At 48.9% G+C, this 21,697-nt stretch overlaps 1 protein-coding gene across 1 annotated transcript in view; it reads right to left on the reverse strand.

Moving 5' to 3' along the window:
• Positions 1-20,279, reverse strand: part of TNFSF15 (TNF superfamily member 15) — a 34,500-nt gene extending 14,221 nt beyond the window's left edge. The window contains exons 1-2 of the mRNA XM_006137185.4: positions 19,858-20,279; positions 3,419-3,470 (exon numbers count right to left, since the gene is read on the reverse strand). Of these exons, the coding sequence (XP_006137247.2) occupies positions 3,419-3,470; positions 19,858-20,055 (250 nt within the window). The 5' untranslated portion in view covers positions 20,056-20,279. The remainder of the gene's footprint in view (positions 1-3,418; positions 3,471-19,857) is intronic.
• Positions 20,280-21,697: the final 1,418 nt, after the last annotated feature.

Consider the following 21,697-nt stretch of genomic DNA (forward strand, 5'->3'; position numbering starts at 1 on the left):
TGTTTTCACATGCAGATGTATTTTCCCTGCACAGAATACTTAACAGCACAAATAGCCACAGGCCACGCTGGACAGGGAAGCCAATTCAGATTTAGATTGTTATCTATCCTGAGACTTCCCTGTCACTTATGCTTTCGATTGACTCCAACCATCATTCTTGGCCCAAGCCTTCACCTCTAAGCCTGTCCAGACTCCTGAAGAATTTGATGGGGTTGCAGGATCATGCACCACAAGAGGATTTGCCCCTAGCCGTGCAGATGACAGAGGGGAATGACACCCCAGATCCTGGGATGAGTCTGAGCTGTGCACAGGAAGGGTTTGCAAAGGCGGCTCTAAGCCACATGAACATCCTGTTCCTCGTTTCTGGTTCCTTGGAGCTGCTAGATTATTCCCTGCTGTAAAGTGGTGTAGCCACAGGACTGGCTTGTACCTGGTGACTTATCGCCCATCCCAGCATCTGAGCCTCACTGGAGGATGGCTGTCCACCAGATACATCCCCCACAGTGGGAGCAAGGATGGAGGTGTCAAAGAAGCTGCCTGAGGGTTCCCTTCTGCAGTTCTCCGCTTGCCAGGTGGGATGGCTTTAAGACTGGGTTGCCCTGTAGAGCAGCATGAACGTCCTTCAGCAGGACCAAAACACTGCCCCATCCTTGCTAGGCCACCTAACCTATTCTCCAGACAGTTCCTTTGGGAAATCAAATGTTGAGATAACCTCAAGCGTTAGGGCTTCCACCCCTTTGTGCGGGAGACTGATCCCTAGAAGAGATCTCACTGGCAGGAAGCCCGAATCTCCGTTAGCTTTTAATGACCTTCTTTTGCACCACACTAGACAAAGCCTTTTCCTCTTAAGGGGCCTGTTCTGTCCCCCAGTCTGGCTCCTGTGTGCTGTTTCAGCAGTGTACGCAGCCCAGGAAGAAGCAGTGTACACAGCCCAGGAAGAGTACGCAGCCCAGGAAGAAGCAGTGTACACTGCCCAGGAAGAGTTCGCAGCCCAGGAAGAAGCAGTGTACACAGTCCAGGAAGAGTACGCAGCCCAGGAAGAAGCAGTGTACACAGCCCAGGAAGAGTTCGCAGCCCAGGAAGAAGCAGTGTACACAGCCCAGGAAGAGTACGCAGCCCAGGAAGAAGCAGTGTACACAGCCCAAGAAGAGTTCGCAGCCCAGGAAGAAGCAGTGTACACTGCCCAGGAAGAGTTCGCAGCCCAGGAAGAAGCAGTGTACACAGCCCAGGAAGAGTACGCAGCCCAGGAAGAAGCAGTGTACACAGCCCAGGAAGAGTTCGCAGCCCAGGAAGAAGCAGTGTACACAGCCCAGGAAGAGTACGCAGCCCAGGAAGAAGCAGTGTACACAGCCCAAGAAGAGTTCGCAGCCCAGGAAGAAGCAGTGTACACAGTCCAGGAAGAGTACGCAGCCCAGGAAGAAGCAGTGTACACAGCCCAGGAAGAGTTCGCAGCCCAGGAAGAAGCAGTGTACACAGCCCAAGAAGAGTTCGCAGCCCAGGAAGAAGCAGTGTACACAGTCCAGGAAGAGTTCGCAGCCCAGGAAGAAGCAGTGTACACAGTCCAGGAAGAGTACGCAGCCCAGGAAGGAGCAGTGTACACAGCCCAGGAAGAGTTCGCAGCCCAGGAAGAAGCAGTGTACACAGCCCAGGAAGAGTACGCAGCCCAGGAAGAAGCAGTGTACACAGCCCAGGAAGAGTACGCAGCCCAGGAAGAAGCAGTGTACACAGCCCAAGAAGAGTTCGCAGCCCAGGAAGAAGCAGTGTACACAGCCCAGGAAGAGTACGCAGCCCAGGAAGAAGCAGTGTACACAGCCCAGGAAGAGTTCGCAGCCCAGGAAGAAGCAGTGTACACAGCCCAAGAAGAGTTCGCAGCCCAGGAAGAAGCAGTGTACACAGTCCAGGAAGAGTACACAGCCCAGGAAGAAGCAGTGTACACAGTCCAGGAAGAGTACACAGCCCAGGAAGAAGCAGTGTACACAGCCCAGGAAGAGTTCGCTGCCCAGGAAGAAGCAGTGTACACAGCCCAGGAAGAGTTCGCTGCCCAGGAAGAAGCAGTGTACACAGTCCAGGAAGAGTACACAGCCCAGGAAGAAGCAGTGTACACAGCCCAGGAAGAGTTCGCACCCCAGGAAGAAGCAGTGTACACAGCTAGATAAGAAATCCCTTTGAGCTGAAGTCACACAGGCCTGGTATTAGTGACCTTGCACTGTCCATCTCAGAGCCCAACCTGAGGGGACGTACTGGGAGTGTAGCTGGGTCAGGAGAGGCCATGCTAGGATGCTTCTCAAGGGGTACCCAGCAATGTTGGGTGACTATCGCCTGCCCTGAGGGGAAGGGACCAGCAACGCTTGTTTGTGACTATGGCGGGTCATTTCCTCTACCCTTCCGCTCACTGGCAACTAAAGCAGTGGTTTCCAGGCCTCTGCAGGCTCCCGTCTCTCTTTACAGCTTTTCAGTGGGCAACCGGCAACCTCTGAACCCCTCCCTGGAGCACCCAGCCCCTGATCCACTGAAATTTCTGGTCCTTCTGCTCCCTGCTGCCCGCCCTCCGGTGAGTCAGATGATAGCAAGCAGAAATACTGGAAACAAAGGGTTACCCATGCGCACAGCTCTTCCGGCTACAAGGGTAGGGCTAGGCAGGAATCCGATCAGCAGGAAGATGGCAGCCAGCCAGCTTTGCCCAATCCCTCCTGTGTTTCTTCTACCATGTTTCTCAGACTCTGTCTCCAGATGTTTTGTGTGTATGGGTCATCTCTCTCTCATAGGTCATTACACAGGAATTTACATTCCTTGGAATCCTTTGTACAGGGGTGAGGGCAGGATGTGGCCTAGGGGCAGGATGCAGCCTCTGGCTTGCCTGGATCCGGCCCCCGAGGCTCAGGGTCCCCCTCAGCATTGGGGAGTCTGTGCTGGCGCTCCAGTCCCACTACTGCGGGGCTGGAGCACACAAGATCTACTAGGCTGGGCCCCCCTAGGCTTTTGTGTGGGACGGGAATGTGGGGAATGTCTTTCTCCTCAGGTGGGGGCCACATCAGTGAGTGATTTATTTATTTACTTCTTTTTTTTTTTTGCTTCCCACTCGATTTTTCCATGGGCCAGTGGTCTCCACCCCAAAAATGTTCCCCACCCCCACCTCAGTTGTTAGCAGGGAAGGGTGGTGCCTTGGGAAAGTGCATTTCCGTTCAGAGAGAGGGCGGGTGTGGTAACAATTTTCATTGGACCAACTTCACAGATGAGAGAGAAACTCTTGTGAGTTCATCTCACCCACGCAGTCTCGAACATCCTGGGGGCCGGCCGGTTAAAGAGACATTGCATTTCAATGCTGCTTCTACATTTAGCAGCCGAGAGGAACGTGTGGTGGCAGGCATCGCCCTCAGCGGGCACCTGAGTGAACAGAAGAAAAGACGGGCAAACTTACATGCTAGCGATGTCTGTTGCTTTAGGAATCTGGCCGTGCTTTCCTCTGCAGCCTGAAAACAGAGCCACAAGCAGTTAGTGTTCAGTTGTTTGAGACAAGACCAATCCTGGAGAACACAGGCCCTAACTGTGCAAATAACATTTGCACTGAAAGAGTTTATCGAAGCCTCCGACAGCTGTTTCAAGGAGACAGGAAAAGCAGCAATATGCGTGTACTTCTGAACTGCCCCTCAAGGAGCTTTGGTGCTTGGTGCAAGAGCCTTCTCCTCCGCAGCTCCTCCTGCTTTGAAACTGCCTCCTGATAGCCCTCTGCCTCACACACAAAGGCCACATTCCCAGGTCTGACCAATTCTGGGGCCTGAGGTGGAAGAACGACATCTCCAAGGCACATTCCTCCTTCCCAGAGCCTGAAATGCCCATGGAATAACTCAGGGTATGTCTACACTAAAGTGCTATTTCGAATTAACTTAATTCGAAATAGTTAATTCGAATTAAGCTAATTTGAAATAACGCATCTAGACACAAAAAATATTTTGAAATAGCATTTTGCTATTTCAAAATAGCAAGTCCACACTGAGTGGACCTTGAACTGAAGCTAAGGCTGGCTGGAACCAGTGCCGGCAGGGCATCAGGTTAGGACTTAGTGGGTGTGTCTAGACTACATGCCTCCGTCGACGGAGGCATGTAGATTAGCCAGATCGGCAGAGGGAAATGAAGCCGCGATTAAAATAATCGCGGCTTCATTTAAATTTAAATGGCTGTCCCGCTCTGCCGATCAGCTGTTTGTCGGCAGATCGGGGCAGTCTGGATGCGCCGCGCTGACAAAGAAGCCTTTCTTGATCGGCACAGGTAAACCTGGTTTCACGAGGCATACCTGTGCCGATCAAGAAAGGCTTCTTTGTCGGCGCGGCGCGTCCAGACTGCCCCGATCTGCCGACAAACAGCTGATCGGCAGAGCGGGGCAGCCATTTAAATTTAAATGAAGCCGCGATTATTTTAATCGCGGCTTCATTTCCCTCTGCCGATCTGGCTAATCTACATGCCTCCGTCGACGGAGGCATGTAGTCTAGACACACCCAGTGTGTGGGGCTGCTGCCTGAGGCTAACTGAGCTCCGTGCTTAAAGGGACCCTACCCCCATCCCAGACAGACAGTTCTCAGAGTTCCCTGCTTGCTTGTCTACCTTGATGAGGGAAAGCAGAGCAGTCCTGTCTTGGAGTGTCCTGAGTGCCTGAACTCGGGACACCACAGCACTTGGCCACATGGAGCCAGAGCTGCCCCATGGCACACCAGTGCATCTTGTGGGGCTGTTGCCATCAGCCTGGCTGCACTTGCTGCAGGCTGCCATCCGGGGGGATCCACTGGGGTGTTGTCAGGATCCAGGAGGCCCTGAGGGAGAGTGTCCACCCCTCAGAGCCCTCAGAGTCTCCCTGGTCCTCCCCACCAGGGGCTCGTACCCTATTCCTCCCTCATGTCCCTTCCACTTACCCCACCCTAGCCCCCCTTCCTGATGTCAAATAAAAGACACCTATGTTCAAAAATAGAAACTGGGTTTATTGAACAAAACGGGGGGGGGGGGGGATGAACCTCTGGGGAGACTGGGGAAAGGAGGTGGGACAGGGGAAGAGAGAGGGTGGAAGAGGGGAGGGGGAAACCTGGGAGGAGGGAGCTGGAAGGGGGAAGCAAGGGGAAGAAGGGGGAGGGGAAGCTCAGGGCTCTGGGTTGGGGGTCTTGCCAGACCAACTTGACTTTCATGCTAACCTGCTCCTGGGTCACATGTGGTCTCTGGTGGCCAGGCTGGCAGCTATCCTGCCATATATGGCTGCATTCCTCCATCTAGTGCGGAGATCATGGATGTTGGGGGCATCCCCCCCCCCAAACCTTAATAAGGTCCATGTTCTCCACCCTGGACCAGGAAGGCGCCTGCCTTCTACAGCCCCTATCAGGCTCCTGGGAGCTGGCAGACTGCTCCTGGGGAGCGGTGGAGGGCTGGCTGCCAGTGGCTTGCTGGCTCATGTTTTGGGGCCGCTGGGTCAGGGGCCCCGGCGGCCACTGCTGGCTCTGGGCTGGCAGACTTGGAGCTGGCACAGGCACTGTGGCCAGGGTCTACCCCTTTAATGTCTCCGGGGCTGGGGGAGAGGAGAGTAAGTTTTCCTGGTTGTGTCCAGAGTGGTCACCAGGGCTCCCTGGGAAGGGCTGGAGGCCCCCTATTTCGAATTAAGTGTCTACTCAGCACTTACTTTGAAATAGCTATTTGGTGTTACTCCTTGTAGAATGAGGTTTACCAAATTCGAGATAAGGGCTCCACTATTTCGAATTTATTTCGAAATAGCGATTTGCCCGTGTAGACACTATTAAAGTTAATTCAAACTAACGGCTGTTATTCCGAATTAACGGTGTAGTGTAGACACACCCTCAGGCTCTAAGTTACGCCTCTCAGAGCAGCCCCCTGGGGATGGTTCTGCCAGCCAGAGAGTGGAGTAGAACTCAATCCAGCTCCACTCCCTCCCATCCCCAGCCTGAGGTTGAACACCTCCTATGTCTCAGGGTGGGAGCAAGTTATGGAGAGGTGAAACAAGGCACACAAGCCAGAGCTAGGATTTGGCACTAAGTCCTTAGCTGATAACATAGTGGGTCTGATCCTCTGCTGGTCTCATGTCCCCTCTGAATGGGAGTACAACTGATGTCCAGCCACTGAGGACCTGTCCCATAATTTCTCCCTTACTTCTGTACCTTGCATTTTCTCTCTCCCTCTGCTCTTTATTATGAGACCCTATGACTCTCTCATGGAGTTCTCTGGGGAGCGAGTGTGTGTGGAAGGCAGATCGTTAATGGAAAGAATCCCGGAACGCTCAGTGGCAGAGAACTGACCTTGCGAGTAAACAAGCACTCGGCAGAGGAAAGGTCGGTGTTGATGTTTTAATCCCTTGCTAAATTCCTCATTCTCACTGAGAGCTAGTGTGCCTGTGACAGGCAGTCAGCCGCCTACTGTAAATATTGCAACACACCATTGACTTGGTCAGTGCCAAATACAGAAGATGTTGACGCAATGAGGCAGGAAGGGCGGCTGCCGCTTGAGAGTCACATGCCTGCCAGGGATGCTGGCTTTTCCGGTGCAAACCCACCTAGGGCGGGTGTGGGCCTTCTTGCAAGACTTTGCTTTTTTACAGGCAGATTCTCAGGTGCTGTGAATCACCTGCAGTTTGAAGCCAATGGAGCTAGGCTGGCTGAGGCCTGTCGTTTATAAATGTGCAAGCCCCTCCCCTCCACAACCTAATAGCAATGCCTAGAGCAGTGATCCGCAACCCAGGCTAGTGAGTGGGCCACATGAGGGGCCCTCCTTCATCTCGCTGGGCCACAAGACTGTTGCAACCAAGCCGGTGTCCCAGGCTAGGGTAGTTTTTCTGACTGCACTTGTGTCCCTAGAATTTGCAAGGGGTACTGACTGAACTGTGGAGTGCTCAGATCTCACAGTCAGTGCTGTGTGCTGTCAGCATGCGCCTCACGTCACACACCCTTCCTTGACGCCTGTGTCACGTTAGTAACACCGGTAGGAAAACCCGACACCGACGGAAACCGGCAGAATCCGGCAATCATGTGCATGGACAGCAGTAAATAAAATGTCTCACAGGCCACACAGAGAACCCTGATGGGCTGCAGGGTGCCCGCTGCAGGCCTCGAGGCCTATGGTACATGCAGCGCTTCTCAAACGCACTTTTTGCGGAAAAGCGTCGATGGCCAATCTAGATGCGCTTTTCCACAAAAAAGCCCTGATAGCCATTTTCGCGATCGGGGCTTTTTTACGGAAAACAAATCTCTGCTGTCTACACTGGCCCTTTTGTGCAAAAGTTTTTCGGAAAAAGACTTTTGCCCGAACGGGAGCAGCATAGTATTTCCACAAAAGCACTGACAATCTTACATGAGATCATCTGTGCTTTTGCGGAAATTCAAGTGGCCAGTGTAGACAGCTGGCAAGTTTTTCCACAAAAGCAGATGATTTTGTGGAAAACCTTGCCAGTCTAGACACAGCCCCCCAGTTCCAGGAGCGGCTATAGAAAGGGCCCAAAAGGCAGCCTATGAATTCATAAAGGCAGCTCCCGTGTCCATGAGACAACAGGAGGCTGGATGTGCAATACTCTCTTTCCCAGCAGCTGAAGAGCCCGATTCCATCTATTACAACAAGAGCAAAACCAAAGGGCGAAGAACCCTGTAGGACGGTGTCTGCTGGGAGCATGCTCAGGTTGTGCTCATGTTGTAAATTGGTGTCAGTGGCCAATTAATTCCAGCTGAACATCTGGCCAACAACGGCTACAACTTGAAAACAGTAATAATATTTGAGGTGTATATACAGATGGGATCCAGTCTGGCTTACTTCACACACACACATCAGCTGCTTCTGAGGGAAGAGGACACATACTGCATGTCAATTAGTGTCGGGGTGGGCAATAATTTTTGATGAGGGCACTCCAAGAATTTGGTAAGTGGTCCAGGGCCACACACCACCATGATATCAGTGGAGGAGATAAGGGATCTGGGATGGAGCTTGGGTGCAGAAGTGAGCTTGAAGTGGAGGCTTGGGGTGCAGGAGGGGGTGCAGGGTCCAGGAGGAAGCATGAGTGCAGGAGAGGACTCTGATCTGGAGAAGAGATGTAGCAGGAGGTGCAGGGCTTGGGAGGAGGTTGATGACTTGGGGCAGGGGATTGGGGGGCAGGGTCTGGGATGGGGTAGAGGTACAGAAAAAGGATTCTTATCTTGAGGAGGGGTACAGGAGGGAGTGCAAGATCTGGATGGAGGTTGTGACCTGGAGGAGGGGGGCAGGGTGAGGTGCAGGGGTTTGGGTTGTGACCTGAGGCAGGGGCTTGAGGTACAGGGTCTGGGAGGGCATATGGGTGCAGGAGCAGGGGTGCAGAGGGTTTGGATTATGTTGGGCAGGAGTGCAGGAGGGGGGTAGAGAGTTGGGGAATGGAAGGGGCTGAGGTGCCATAGGGAGGGAGTCTCTAGCTAGGAGGTGCTTACTTACGTGGCTCCTGGCCAGCAGCCCAGTAGCTCCCTTGGGTAGGCTTCCTGTCTCTCCTTCCCCCACATGACACTCAGAGGGGTGCCTGCCCTGTAAACACATCCCAGGCAGCTCCCATTGGCTGGAAACTGGCCAATGGGAGCTGCGAGATTGTGCTGGGGGTGGGGACAGTGCACAAAGCTTTTCTCTCACCTCACGGCAGTGCTCAGAGAAGCATATGGCCCTGTCACCTGGCCACTCTGAGCACCATGTGGAGACACAACAGGTAGGGAGCCTGCCTGAAGCTCCCATGGGGCCTTGGGTTGGATCCAGTCCACGGGCTGTATTTGCTGCTGGTGGCTTATACTACTTAGTCACGCTTTGAGTGCAGGGGACTGGACTAAAAGACCTCAAGGTCCCTTCCAGTCTTACACTTCTATGACTCTATGTCCAAAAGGAGAATGAAAGGCCAAATTACTCTTGTGGTAGATGGGCAACATCCTGAATGAACATTACTGAATTAAGTCATACCTTGTTGAATTAGCTGTCATGGCTTTGGGGTCTATTGTTTTAAAAATGCAATTGTGTCCGTGTTTTTGTGGCATTGTATGTTTGTACCTTCTCTAGAGACTAACTCACTAATGCAATGTCTGGAAGGCATGAGGAACTTCAGAGGGCTTTTAGAAACAGTGTCTGTGAAATCAATTCCCTAGGGCCAAAGGGAATGCAAATGAAGCCCTCTTTTAAAGCTATACCTTAGTTAGGAGAAGTTGCTGTGTATATGAGGCTTCTGTGATGAGGGGACTGGAGCACATGACTTATGAGGAGAGGCTAAAGGATTTGGTCTACAGAAGAGAAGAGTGAGGGGATTTGACAGCAGCTGTCCACTACCTGAAGGGAGGTTCCAAAGAGGATGGAAAGAAGCTGTTCTCCTTGGTGACAGATGACAGAACAAGGAGCAAGGGTCTCAAGTTGCAGTGTGGTAGGTCTATGTTGATTATTAGGAAAAACTATTTCCCTAGGAGGGAGGTGAAGCACTGGGATGGGCTCCCTAGGGAGGTGGTGGAATCTCCATCCCTAGAGGTGTTTAAGTCCTGGCTTGACAAAGCTTTGGCTGGGATGATTGAGTTAGGGTTGGTCCTGCTTTGGGCAGTGGGTTGGACTTGATGACTCCTGAGGTCTCTTCCAACCCTAGGGGTACATCTAGACTACATGCCTCTGTCGCCAGAGGCATGTAGATTAGGTACCCGACATAGTAAAATGAAGAGGCGATTTAAATAATCGCCGCTTCATTTAAATTTACATGGCTGCCGTGCTGAGCCAACAAACAGCTGATCAGCTGTTTGTCGGCTCAGCGCGATAGTCTGGACGTGCGGGTGTCAACATCAAAGGTATTTGTCAACCACCCAGGTATGCCTCCTGGGATGAGGTTTACCTGGGTGGTCGACAAATACCTTTGATGTCAACACCCGTGCGTCCAGACTATCGTGCTGAGCCGACAAACAGCTGATCAGCTCAACGCAGCAGCCATGTAAATTTAAATGAAGCGGCGATTATTTAAATCGCCGCTTCATTTTACTATGTCTGGTAGCCTAATCTACATGCCTCTGGTGACAGAGGCATGTAGTCTAGACGTACCCTAGGATTCTATGATTTGTTACCTGCTCTAAGAAACTCCAGATCAAAGACACTTAAGCAGGATAGAGGGTGGACTAAACATGTTATGAGTGTGCTAGTTCTGAGCTGAGGTTGTGACAAATTTTGAGGACACAAAGGAAATCTCTTGGGTGGGTTTTTGAAGGAGTGCTCCTACCAGAGACCTTGCTAGAGTTGGGATGATGTCAGCTACGCTGTGGAAAATCGCTCTGTGGTTGGTCCCTGAATACAAAGCCAGCACCTGTGTTTGGGCAGCCTGTGTCTGCTGAGAATAACACAGGGAAGGCAGGGAAATAGTTTTACTTTGGATATTAGGAAAAGCTACTTCAATAGGAGGGTGGTGAAGCACTGAGATGGGTTCCCTAGGGAGGGGATAGATTCTCCATCCCTAGTGGTTTTTAAGGCTTGGCTTGACAAAGCCCTGGTTGGAATGATCTAATTGGGGTTGGTCCTGCTTTGAGTAGAGGGTTGGATTTGATGAGATCTCTTCCAATCCTAATCATTTATGACCCTAAACCATGTAGCCTGGAAATACCCTGCCCAGAGGGGAATAAAACATGGTCCGTCCTCCCCACACACAAAAAAAGGCAACTGTGGGGAAGCTGGTAACCTGACAGTTGTATCACCGAGGGGAAATACAGATGCAAAGTAACAACCCCCACTAGGAGTTGAACCTGGTGTGTGCTGCATTGGGGCTTGAGATTTTAAAACTGATGCGTAATGTTGAGGGGTGATCACGGGCAATAATACAGAGTGGGCAGCTAAGCCACTTACAAAATGGCAATTTCCCAGTGTCTGAGTTACTTCCAAAAAAAAATCTGGAGTAAAGAGAAAAATGGCACCAGGAAATTCCATTTCTTTCCCTAGTAGAGCTGCAGGTTGCAGCATGCAGGATAAGAAGGGATCCAGAAGAACACTCAGAACCATGTGAGATCAGGCAGCTGCTGGCTACTGACTATTGCACGTTTACAAGAGCTCACGAGATTGCTGGGATGTTTGAATGCAATTGTAGTTTATGATGTAGGGTGGGGCATCACGATCAGCTGACTGTGTCACTCCCCAGGGGGAATTTACAAGGCCATAGTGCGGGACCTGTGCTTCCCCAGGGGACATTAAGGATGGTTGTAATCACACCAGTGTTAAGGTAATTACATATGGCTCCGCAAAGCTGTGTCAAGCCCTGATCCAGCAAGATACTTCAGCACATGCCAAATGGTAAGCCTGTGAGCAGCTCTGTTTATTGACTTCAGTGGGAATATCTGCTTCAAGTTAGATCCCTGTTTATATAGTTTCGTGAAGCAACTTTTATGTGGTCAGAATCCTAGCAATTGAATTACAACTGATCATTTCCAGAGAAAGTTTTGACTTTTTGTCAAAAGCATAAAGTGTTTTTTGGACATAAGCTCGAAAAAATATCTAACAGTTGAAATAGATATGGCTGAAAATCTAAACATTTCTATTTGAGACCAAAAATTTTAGTTTTCAAATGGGCGGAGGACTCCAATCTTTTTTTTTTTTAAAGAAATTAGACACTTTGATGACATCTATTTTTTGGAAAAACCAATTTTCCAAATGGGGAAAAAAAAGTTTTGATGGAAAATGTTCACCCAGTTCTAGTTTGCCTCTTATCAGAGAGCTCTGAAATGGAAACCCAGAGGCAATGCTCCCTCTAAGCTTTGAAAAATGTGGTTCCGGCTGTTGTAACTTGGACCACAGAGTTGTGAGTAACAAGGCAAAGAGAAGCAGATATACCTAGTGAATAGTACTCTTGTTTGGAACTCAGAAAGTTAAGGCTCTATTCCTGGAGCTGGCAGTGGTCTACTGTGGGAACATCAGTTCTGTTATCTCTGCCTCAGTTTCCCTGTCTGTGAAATGGGGATGAAGATACTAACTTGCTTTAAAATCTCCTGAAGAAAAGCACTGATTATTTTGAATAGTTTGTGCAGGTATATAATATGTGCCTGCTGCTCAGTATAGATTAGATGTGTTAGGCTGAAAGATGTTATTTAAATACAGGCTGTGTTATCACACAATTAGGAGGTGTCATGTATGGGCCCCATAAGAAAATATTTTTTTTTAAATCATCCTTTTCCAACCGTACTGGAGAGTCTTCTCATTCCCATTCTTGATTAGGCTTTATTAAGTTTGATTAGGCTGCCTAACCATGCAGCCACTGAGGTCTGTGGAAACCCCCCATTGAGTGCAATGGGAACACAATTCAGCCAACATTGAGTGCTTCTTAAAAATCCCACCCCAGGGCTGTTTTGAAGACAAGGCTCTCCTGAAATGGCAGCCGTAGTTCTTTTGAAGTCTGTGGTATGCAAAAAGCTGCCACAGGCTTTCAATTCCAAAAGGGGCCAAAAGTCCCATTTTTGAACATTTAGCATTAAATCAAAAGAAAATAGCTAAAGGTCCCCTTCCCACACCTCTCCCCTTATTGTGCCTTATGAAAGGGGGTATCCACATTACTAAACTGAGTGCAGCCAAGTAGTCTGGAAGTGTGTGTGTGGGGGTGAGGGGGCGAGGAGGTGAGGTCAGAAAAATGAATAAGCCAGAATTATTCAGATCACATTCCACTGTCTTGCTCGTGACACAGGAAGAGAGCAAGGCTTCTGGGGACCAGATTTTCTGAGTGCATATGGGGATGTTCAGGTGTGCACATGCAAAGGTAATCATAGGCATGTAGAGCTGGAAGGGACCTCAAGAAGTCATCAAATCCAGCCCCCTGTGCTAAGGCAAGACCAAGTATCCGTAGGCCACCTCTGAAAGACCTCTAAGGATGGGGATTCCACAAGCTCCCTAGGAAGCCTGCTGCAGAGTTGAACTACCCTTGTACATAGGAAGCTTTCTCCTAATATCTAACGTAGGTCTCCCTTGATTAAGCCCACGACTTCTCGGCCTACTGCCAGTGCACATAGAGAACAGTTGGTCACAATCTTCTTTATAACACCCCTTAACATGTCTTACGACTGTTATTAGGTGTCTCCAGCACCCACCAGCCTTCTCGTCTCAAGGCTAAGTATGGGGGATTTTACCCTTTCCTCAGGTCAGGTTTTCTAAACCATCCATCATTTCTGTTGCTGTCCTGTGGACTCTGCAGTTCACTGGCATCTTCCCTAAAGTGTGGCTCCCCAAACTGGACATGGTATGCCAGCTGAGGCCTCACCAGTGCCAAGCAGAGCAGGACCATTACCTCCTGTGCCTTACACATAACACTCCTGTTAATAAACTCCACAATGCTTCAGCCTTTTTTGCAATTGCGTCACATTTTTGACCCATATCCTGCTTGGGAACGGCTACACAGCAACATTATTTCGGAATGACTAACATTATTCTGAAATAACATAATCCTCCTTGCCACACAAGCAGTTATTTCAACATAATGTCGAAATAATATCAAGCCGGAGGAGCTCTTACTTCAACTCTAGTAACCCTCCTTTGCCGAGGACTGAGGGAAGTCAGAGGCAGAGTGCTCTTTCTTGGACTTACTGCTGTGTAGACCGCTCCAAAAGCCTAAATACACTATTTCGACTTAAACTATGCAATTGACGTAGCTCAAGTTGCTTAGCTTATTTCAGCTTTAGCCCCACTATGTAGACATGACCTTTGTGATCCACTATAACTCACAGTGATTTTTCTTCAATACCATATCTTACCCAATTATTTCCCATTTTGTATTAGTATAGTTGACTTTTTCATCCTAAGAGCAGTACTTTGCACTTGTCTTTATTGGATGGCAAAGCATTGATAATTATTCTTTGAGTATGTATTTCAACCATTTGTGCACCCACTTATAGTAATTTCATGTGGGCCAATATTCCATAGTTTGCTTATGAGATCATCATGCAGGACTGTCTCAAAAGCCTTACTAAAATCAAGATGTATCACAACTACTGCTTGCCTTGGAGCCACTAAGCTATTCCTTGTCAAAGACAAAATTTAGATTGGTTTGGCATGATTTGTTCTTGACAAATCCATGCTGTCTGTTCTTTATAATCCTGTTATCCTTCAGGTGCATACAAATGGATTATGTAACAATTTGATCCAATATCTTTTCAGATACTGACCAGTTAGGACAACTAGCCTATAATTCCCATAGTCTTTTTGGTTCACCTTTTACAGAAAGCCATTATATTTGCCCTTCTTAAGTCTTCTGGAACCTCACCTGTTTTCCAGGAATTTGTGAAGATAATTGCTAATGGTTCCGGAATTGTTTCAGCTATTTCTTAAATATACTAGAGTGGATTTCATCATGCCCTGCCAGCTGGAATCTATTTAACTTATCCAAACTTTCTTTTAACCTGTTCTCCTTCTCTCTGATCCCTCTTGTTGTATTAATTCTGTTGTGTATCTGGTTACCTTTAAATGACTGAAGCAAAACAGGCACTGACCATTTCTTCAGCTTTCTTGATGTCATCAGTAATTAGCTCTCATTCTCCTCTAAATAAAGGCTCTTCACATTCCTTTATGTATGTCTGGCTTATAATTCAAAGAGCCTCCTTTTATGACTTTTGCTGGATGTAACTCATTTTGTGCCTTAGCCTGTCTGATTTTGTTCCTATTTGCTTGGGCTTTTCTTTTGTCCTCCTTGGCAATTTTTCCATATTTCCACTTTTTGTAGGACACCTTTTTCATGGGGTAAATAACGAACCCCCAATGAAGCCATATTGCCCCCTTTTTGTTCCTCATGTCTTTCCTTTGCATGAGCACAGTTTGCAGTTGTGCCCTTAATATTATTTCCTTGAGAAACTGCCAGGTCCCCTGAACTTTTTCCCTTAGATTTTCTTCCCATGGGAACTTCCCTACCAGTTCTCTGAGTCAGTTAAACTCTGTTTGTTTTCCTGAAGTCCATTGTCTGCAGCTCTCAGACCTTCCTTTCCCTTAGAAAAATAAACTCTGTCATTTCATGATCACTTTCACTCCAGTTGCCTACAGATTTGCTACTGATTTCTCCTTGTTAGTCAATATCCAGTCCAACATGCCTGTCTCCTGGGTGACTTTCTCCACTTTCTGGAACAAATACTGTTCACAATACAGACAAAAAATTATTGGAGAGTTTGTGCTTTGCTGTATTACTTTTCCAACAGTTGTCAGGGGAGTTAAAGTCTTCCTTACTACCAGATCTCATGTTTTGGGCCTTTCTCTTGTTTGTTCTAGAAATGCCTCGCCAATCTCCTCTTCCCGATATAATCTATGCACCACATTTATTTTGTGCCCTTTCCAGACATGGGATGTTGCCTTAGTTTGACCAGTGCTTTAATGGCCTACCCTGACTCCCATGAAACCCAATCAAAAGACACCCTGACTTTCAGGGACGTTGTATCAGGCCCCAGCGAAAATGCATGATACCTGAATAGAGCCCAAGGTATTTCTACCAGTTGGGTGGTGGTGAGAAAGAAGGTGGTCTGGGAGGTGAATATTACAGGCTTCTCCTCAGCCCACCCTAATCATTCCTCCAGCCTGTGTACGGAGGCAGCTGATTCAGCCTGCCTCAGCACTTGGTATGCTGAAGCCTTTGGTTCTGCATCAGTGTAGTTCCTTTCAGCTCCTTTTCTTGGCCTCGTCACTGGTCTTGTGCTGGCCAGTGCAGGTCTGGCGTGGAGAGATCCAGGCCACAGTTGGGGGCATTGGAGGCCGACCTGCCTCACTGCAGCCCACTCACAGAGTCACAACTCAAGTCCAAAGTGGCCCGCCCACCCTTGTGCTGCCACCCTTCTCCATTGGGTGGATTTCCCTCTCCACTCGACCACGCCGGCCTCAGAATGCCATTGGCCCATCCCTCAAATTCCCACCGTGCAGTCAAGTGCAAAGAGTGTTGAGACTTTGCTCTCCCTTTATAGATGATTAACCCAGCAGACTGATAGGGCAGCAACCCGCACATTCCTAGCTGTTGTGTCATTCCACTGAGGGCAGGAGCTACCTGCTCACGTTCTACCTTAACAAAGTCAATGAAATGAAATTCAGCCGGCGAAGCAAATGTGCAGTTAAAGCCACCCCACCGCCGACGCCCATTGATAGGGCTGCTGCAGCATGAGAACCCCCAAGAAGTATCTGTTATTTTGAAAAGGGGGAGAGGGGTAGATGCTGGCAAGGGTGGGAGATGCGTAGGCGAACAATTCTGGAACACCAACCCCACAGTGATATGCAGACCGGACCAGGTGCAATACAAGGAAAGCAGATTTTCCGGTTTGCCTGTGTTGTCCCCTGCTCTGTGACAGGAAGGCTACTTCTAAAGGTGAGATAACAGTCTAAGCTTGTCGGGAGCTGGAACTTAACCTCCTCGTGCCTCTGTCTGGCTGCTGTAGAAGTTTCTCTAGTGTCCATCGCTGTAACACCTTAGCACAACACATGTGAGGGGTGGCATGCAATCAGCACCAGCCCAGAAGTAGACCTAAGGGAGACTCCTCTCCAAGGCATAACTCCTTCTCCTAGGGGTGTGTCTAAACTACATGGCTCCGTCGATGGAGCCATGTAGATGAGGCTGATCGGCAGAGGGAAATGAAGCCGCGATTTAAATAATCTCGGCTTCATTTAAATTTAAATGGCTGCCATGCTCTGCCGACCAGCTGATGATCAGCTGTTTGTCAGCAGATAGGGGCAGTCTGGACGCTTTGTCGACCGGCGCAGGTATGCCTCGTGAAACCAGGTTTACCTGCGCCGGTTGACAAAGGCTTCTTTGTTGACCGCAGTGCGTCCAGACTGCCCCGATCTGCCGACAAACAGCTGATGATCAGCTGGTCGGCAGAGCGCGGCAGCCATTTAAATTTAAATGAGCCATGTAGTTTAGACACACCCCTAGGAGAAGGAGTTATGCCACGGAGAGGAGTCTCTCTTAGGTCTACTTCTGGGCTGGTGCTGATTGCATTTCCCTCTGCCGATCAGCCTCATCTACATGGCTCCATCGACGGAGCCATGTAGTTTAGACACACCCCTAATTCCCTCTTGCTCCTGAAGGAAAAGAGATGCTACTAGCTTATAACATAGCAAAAAATGAATGCCTGCCCTCGTGCCAGCTCAGCCGTGCAGCCCAGCACTCTTGTGGAGCAGAGAGTAGGTTCTCTTAGTCCACGCCACTGTCTTCTCACCACCTCTGAAGTGGGGAGCAAGCAGTTACGCAGCTCGGTTGGCTCTTACCTGTGAATCTACAATCAGGAGCCATCGGGGGGGACATGACTTTAGCTCATTCCTACATGGCCAGGCCCAAGGCTCAGGGAACCTGTGCAGAACTGGAAGTGTCTGGAGGGTAGGTGGGAGGCTTTCATTCCTCCATGTGAGGTGAAACCACCCTCTTTCTCAGTCCTTTTCTTCTCAGTTGGGACTACTCTTTAGGCTGGAGGCAGGTGTGACAAAAAAAGACGCCCCAAACCAGCTAGGATTTGAAAGTATTAAAAGACCAATGGGAATGAATTAGATCAAAAGGGATTTTTCTGTCATCTTGTGTTCTGATTGTCAAGGAGCGGAGAGGAGAGGAGAGGAGAGGAGAGGAGAGCAGAGGAGAGGAAAGAAAAGGAGAGGAGAGGAGAGGAGAGGAAAGGAAAGGAGAGGAGAGGAGAGGAGAGGAGAGGAAAGGAAAGGAAAGGAAAGGAGAGGAGAGGGCTTTGTCTGAGAGCCTGCCTCCCTGATCACATTCCCACTGGAAAGAACAGAGCTGCTCTTGTGCGTACTGACTCTAGGACAGGACACCTGTATCAGGAGCAGAGTTCAGATCAGAGCCATGGTTTGTGGAGCTGTTAGAAGACAGTTCTCAAGGAAAGTTAAACATGCCCAGCACTCTTTGATGGCGGCGAGTCACCGCTGGCTGACTCAGTTCTCAATGGAGCAAGTGGAAGGCTTATTGGGTGTAGTAAACAATTTAGCTGTAGAAGTATGCATCACCCACGCTACTTGGCAGAGAGACAGATGGCAAGTTTCCAGCACTGATGATTTTATTTTTGCCTACTGGGATTGTCAAGAACTGTACCTCATTTGAGTGCAACAGCTAATTGTCTGAGCCATATCTAGAGACAATCACCAATTCCTTTCATATGTCTATGTAAATACAAAATAAAATAATATTGTCCAGAATGAAGCAATCCTTAAGGCTTACAAAGCACCTTCCATCTGAAGATTGACAAGGCATTCACCTGCATTACTTCATTAACTTTTGCAACACACCTGTGAGCCAGGTAAGTATTCATCTCCTTTGACCGATTATTGTTTTACGGGGAGAGGTCCCAACCAGGATCTGGACCCCTTTGTGCTATAGAAAGGACACAGTCCCTGATCTGACAGGCTGACAGTAAAGAGATGAAAGCTGGCAGTAAATTCCCCCCAGATGCAGAAGTTCACCCATTCAGAATTCAGTGCAAGGTGCTGTACTACGGTGTTACAGCAATGGACACTCCAGAAACCTTTAGAGCAGACAGAGAGAGGCACTAAGAGGTTAAGTGACTTGCCGAAGTCACGAGGCTGTGTCATGAGTCAACGTGAAAAGCGGGAAGAGAAACTCTGATTTAAGAGTTATGTGTTTTCAAGCTGTATAAAGCTGCTTCTCTCTAGACAAGTATGCACTCAGACATTGCACCACAGGGGATACAAATAGGAAATTGGCCTGAAATGTTTATCTGCGCAATCAGCAAACACAGTACGTAAAGGGAATCTAGAATTAACATTGTATTTGACCCTCTGGAGAGATTATAAAGTCTTTGGCCAAGAACTGTATATTGGCTGTACGTCCCAGCTCTGTTTTTCTGTGTGCGTGTTTGTACATATCCCTATCCAACTGCATGTCCGAGTGTAAAAACCTGGTGGCAAAAAGTTTGCCGAGTTAGAAATAAGGCTTGTTTTCAACATCTCTCGATTATCGCTGTTCGTAGTATTCTTTCAGTCACAGCTTTGCTCATGCAAACTAGCACAGAGTGAATTTCAAACACAAATCTGATATTTATTAAGGTCTTGCTCCTGCAAACAGTCACGCCTGCTCCTCACCCTAATCCTTTAAGCAGTGGATAATCCCATTGCCTTTACTGACATCAGTATGCGCCTTCTTAAAAAGCTGCTCTGGATGCCAGCGGCCCGGGGTGTAAAGACAAAAACCTATGGAAGTATCCACGTGGAGATAGGTATCCAGCTGTTTATTAGAGATCGACCTGGAATTCCCTCCTGAATCCAGTGTCCCTGAACTTTGGACATTTTTGGTCAGGATTTCGGTGAGGATTTGAATGTTGCGATATGGGTCACTCAATAATTAGCCCACACTGGAACCCCACATGTAAACATCCCTAATCTAGGAACTCTGAATCCCCACGTGATGCTGGAGCTGAAATGTAGCTCTCGCGTATCTGAGTCACACACACAAACACAAGCAGAGGGATATACACGCTCCTGAAAGTTGGCAGCTGGCTGCTGAAAGAAAGTCCTTACAGCCCGGAGTGAGAGATGAGAGAACTCCAAGCTTCAACCAGAAAAAGGGGGAAAGGAGATGGGGATCCAAACCCTCTGCTGAATTTAATGGCTTGCAGCGATTTACATTCGCTGACGAGCCGGACCAGAGTTGTTTGCAGTTTGCCCATTAGATCTAACATTGTTCCTGCTCCTCTGACCCTAGTAAAATCAAGGAAGAGAAATGGAGAGACATCTGCCTATTAACAAACGCATTTCCTCCTCCTTCCTCAGAGTAATAAAGAGAGGAAAAGTTTAACACTCCTTTACATTGCAAATCCACCAAGCTACCAACTCTGTCTCCAAACCCAAATAGTTACAAATCTCTTTTGCTTAACCTTCCCGGATTGAGAAATGGCATTTGCTTACCTGCGCGGGGCCAGGTTTATGAGCTGTGAGATTTCCAATCAGCAGATAGGCTGTGGGTAACGCCAGGACTAGGACCGACAGCAAGCAAAAAACCACAGCGCAGCGTATTTTCTTCAGATCCTCCCTGACACCCATTCCGGAGTCTTGATTGGTCATAGGAATTGCTTCCTCCAGGGATATTTCAGCAAAGTGTTTCATGCCTGTCACTGGCTTATGCACCTCTGTCTCTGAATGGAACCCGGGGAGAGGAAAACCTCTTCTGCTTGCTGTCCTGCATTGGGACCCCCATTAAATAAGGGCTCACTTTAGTGTGGGAAGGCTCCCCCCCCACACACATGTACCCTCCCTCCCAAGGAATGCACCGCCTACAGCAGAAACCCAGTTCAGGGAGACAGCACCGCTTTTGCTGAGATCAGAGAGGTGCACGTACTATGCTTGGGTCTGTTTTTCCCTCCCTTTACAGGAGGAAGTTAGGAAAGTCCCAGGGGGTGGAACCAGGATAAATTAGGCTGGATCAGATGAAAAGCTTTTCCACCCAGCAAAAGGGAACATGAAACCAATGGGAGTGAAAGTGAGAGATGAGAGAGAGCAGCACAGAAATAAAACACTGAACTCGCAGTGGCTGGGCACACACATTTCATTGAGGATAGTAACAGCTGGCAGCCTCGGGAGGGTGGGAGGGGGCAAGTGTCCTCAGATTGGTTAGGGACAGTGAACATGACTCTGAGAACGGGCCCGATCCTGAGAAGTGCTGAACCATTCCTAACCTGGCTGGGAGTTGTGCCCATGCGAAGATGTTCAAGCTACCACTCGCAGGATCGGGCCCCAGACAAGACCTGCCTGTTTCTCAGGTGAAACCAAACTTCTGTGCAGGTCAGAAAAACATCGTGTCGGGTTCCGTGTTGGAGAGTTTCTTTTCAGAGCAAAGCACCTGGCACCTCTTGTCACTGGCTGGGCTGGGAGAGGAGAAGGGGAGAGTCTCTGCGACACCCATTGCCTTAGGGGGTCTTCATTTATCGGAGCATTGATAGCAGGCTGTCAATTGAAAACAAGAGGTTTGGGGTCCAGCCCTGGACCAGCAGCTATTTAGTGATGAACCTCAGTAGGAGCAGATTAGGATCCAACCCAATAGCCCCAAAATAATTAGCTGGAAATATAATAGGCTGGAGGGTCTGACTTAAACACAGTCCCACGTGAGGGAGAGGAGGAATTGTCCCACGAGGCGATCCAGGGTATGCTCACGAGCCACAATCTCTCTCCAGATGATCTGGAATAGAGAAGGAATTGCACATGCTGCATCTCCGTTTGGGACAGTATATCCTGGGTGCCCATCCTTCCTCCCTTCATTGGCATCACTTGTCGGCACATCCCTAAATAATGGGACCGCCCTAGTGCCTGAGCCTTGGATGCAAACAAGACTGCTGCCACCCTCCCTCCCACTGCATGTATCCAGGCAGGATTTAGAGATGATAGACAGGAGGAAAGGAGAAAAAAGACTGCGGATTAAATAGTGAGAGATTAAAAAGTCTGGGACTTTTCATCTTCGAAAAGAGGAAACTAAGGGGGGATAGGATAGAGGTCTATAAAATCATGATGGATGTGGAGAAAGTGAATAAAGAGAAGTTATTTACTTCTTCCCATAATATAAGTAGGGGTCACCAAATGAAATTAATAGGTATCATAGAACCATAGAGCCGGAAGAGACCTCAGGAGGTCATCCAGTCCAGCCCCCTGCCCAAAGCAGGACCAATCCCAACTAAATCAACCCAGCCAGGGCTTTGTCAAGCTGGGACTTAAAAACCTCTAGGACTGGAGATTCCACCCCCTCCCTAGGGAACCC

This window comes from Pelodiscus sinensis, chromosome 22, assembly GCF_049634645.1.
Source record: "Pelodiscus sinensis isolate JC-2024 chromosome 22, ASM4963464v1, whole genome shotgun sequence".
Lineage (NCBI taxonomy): Eukaryota > Metazoa > Chordata > Testudines > Trionychidae > Pelodiscus > Pelodiscus sinensis.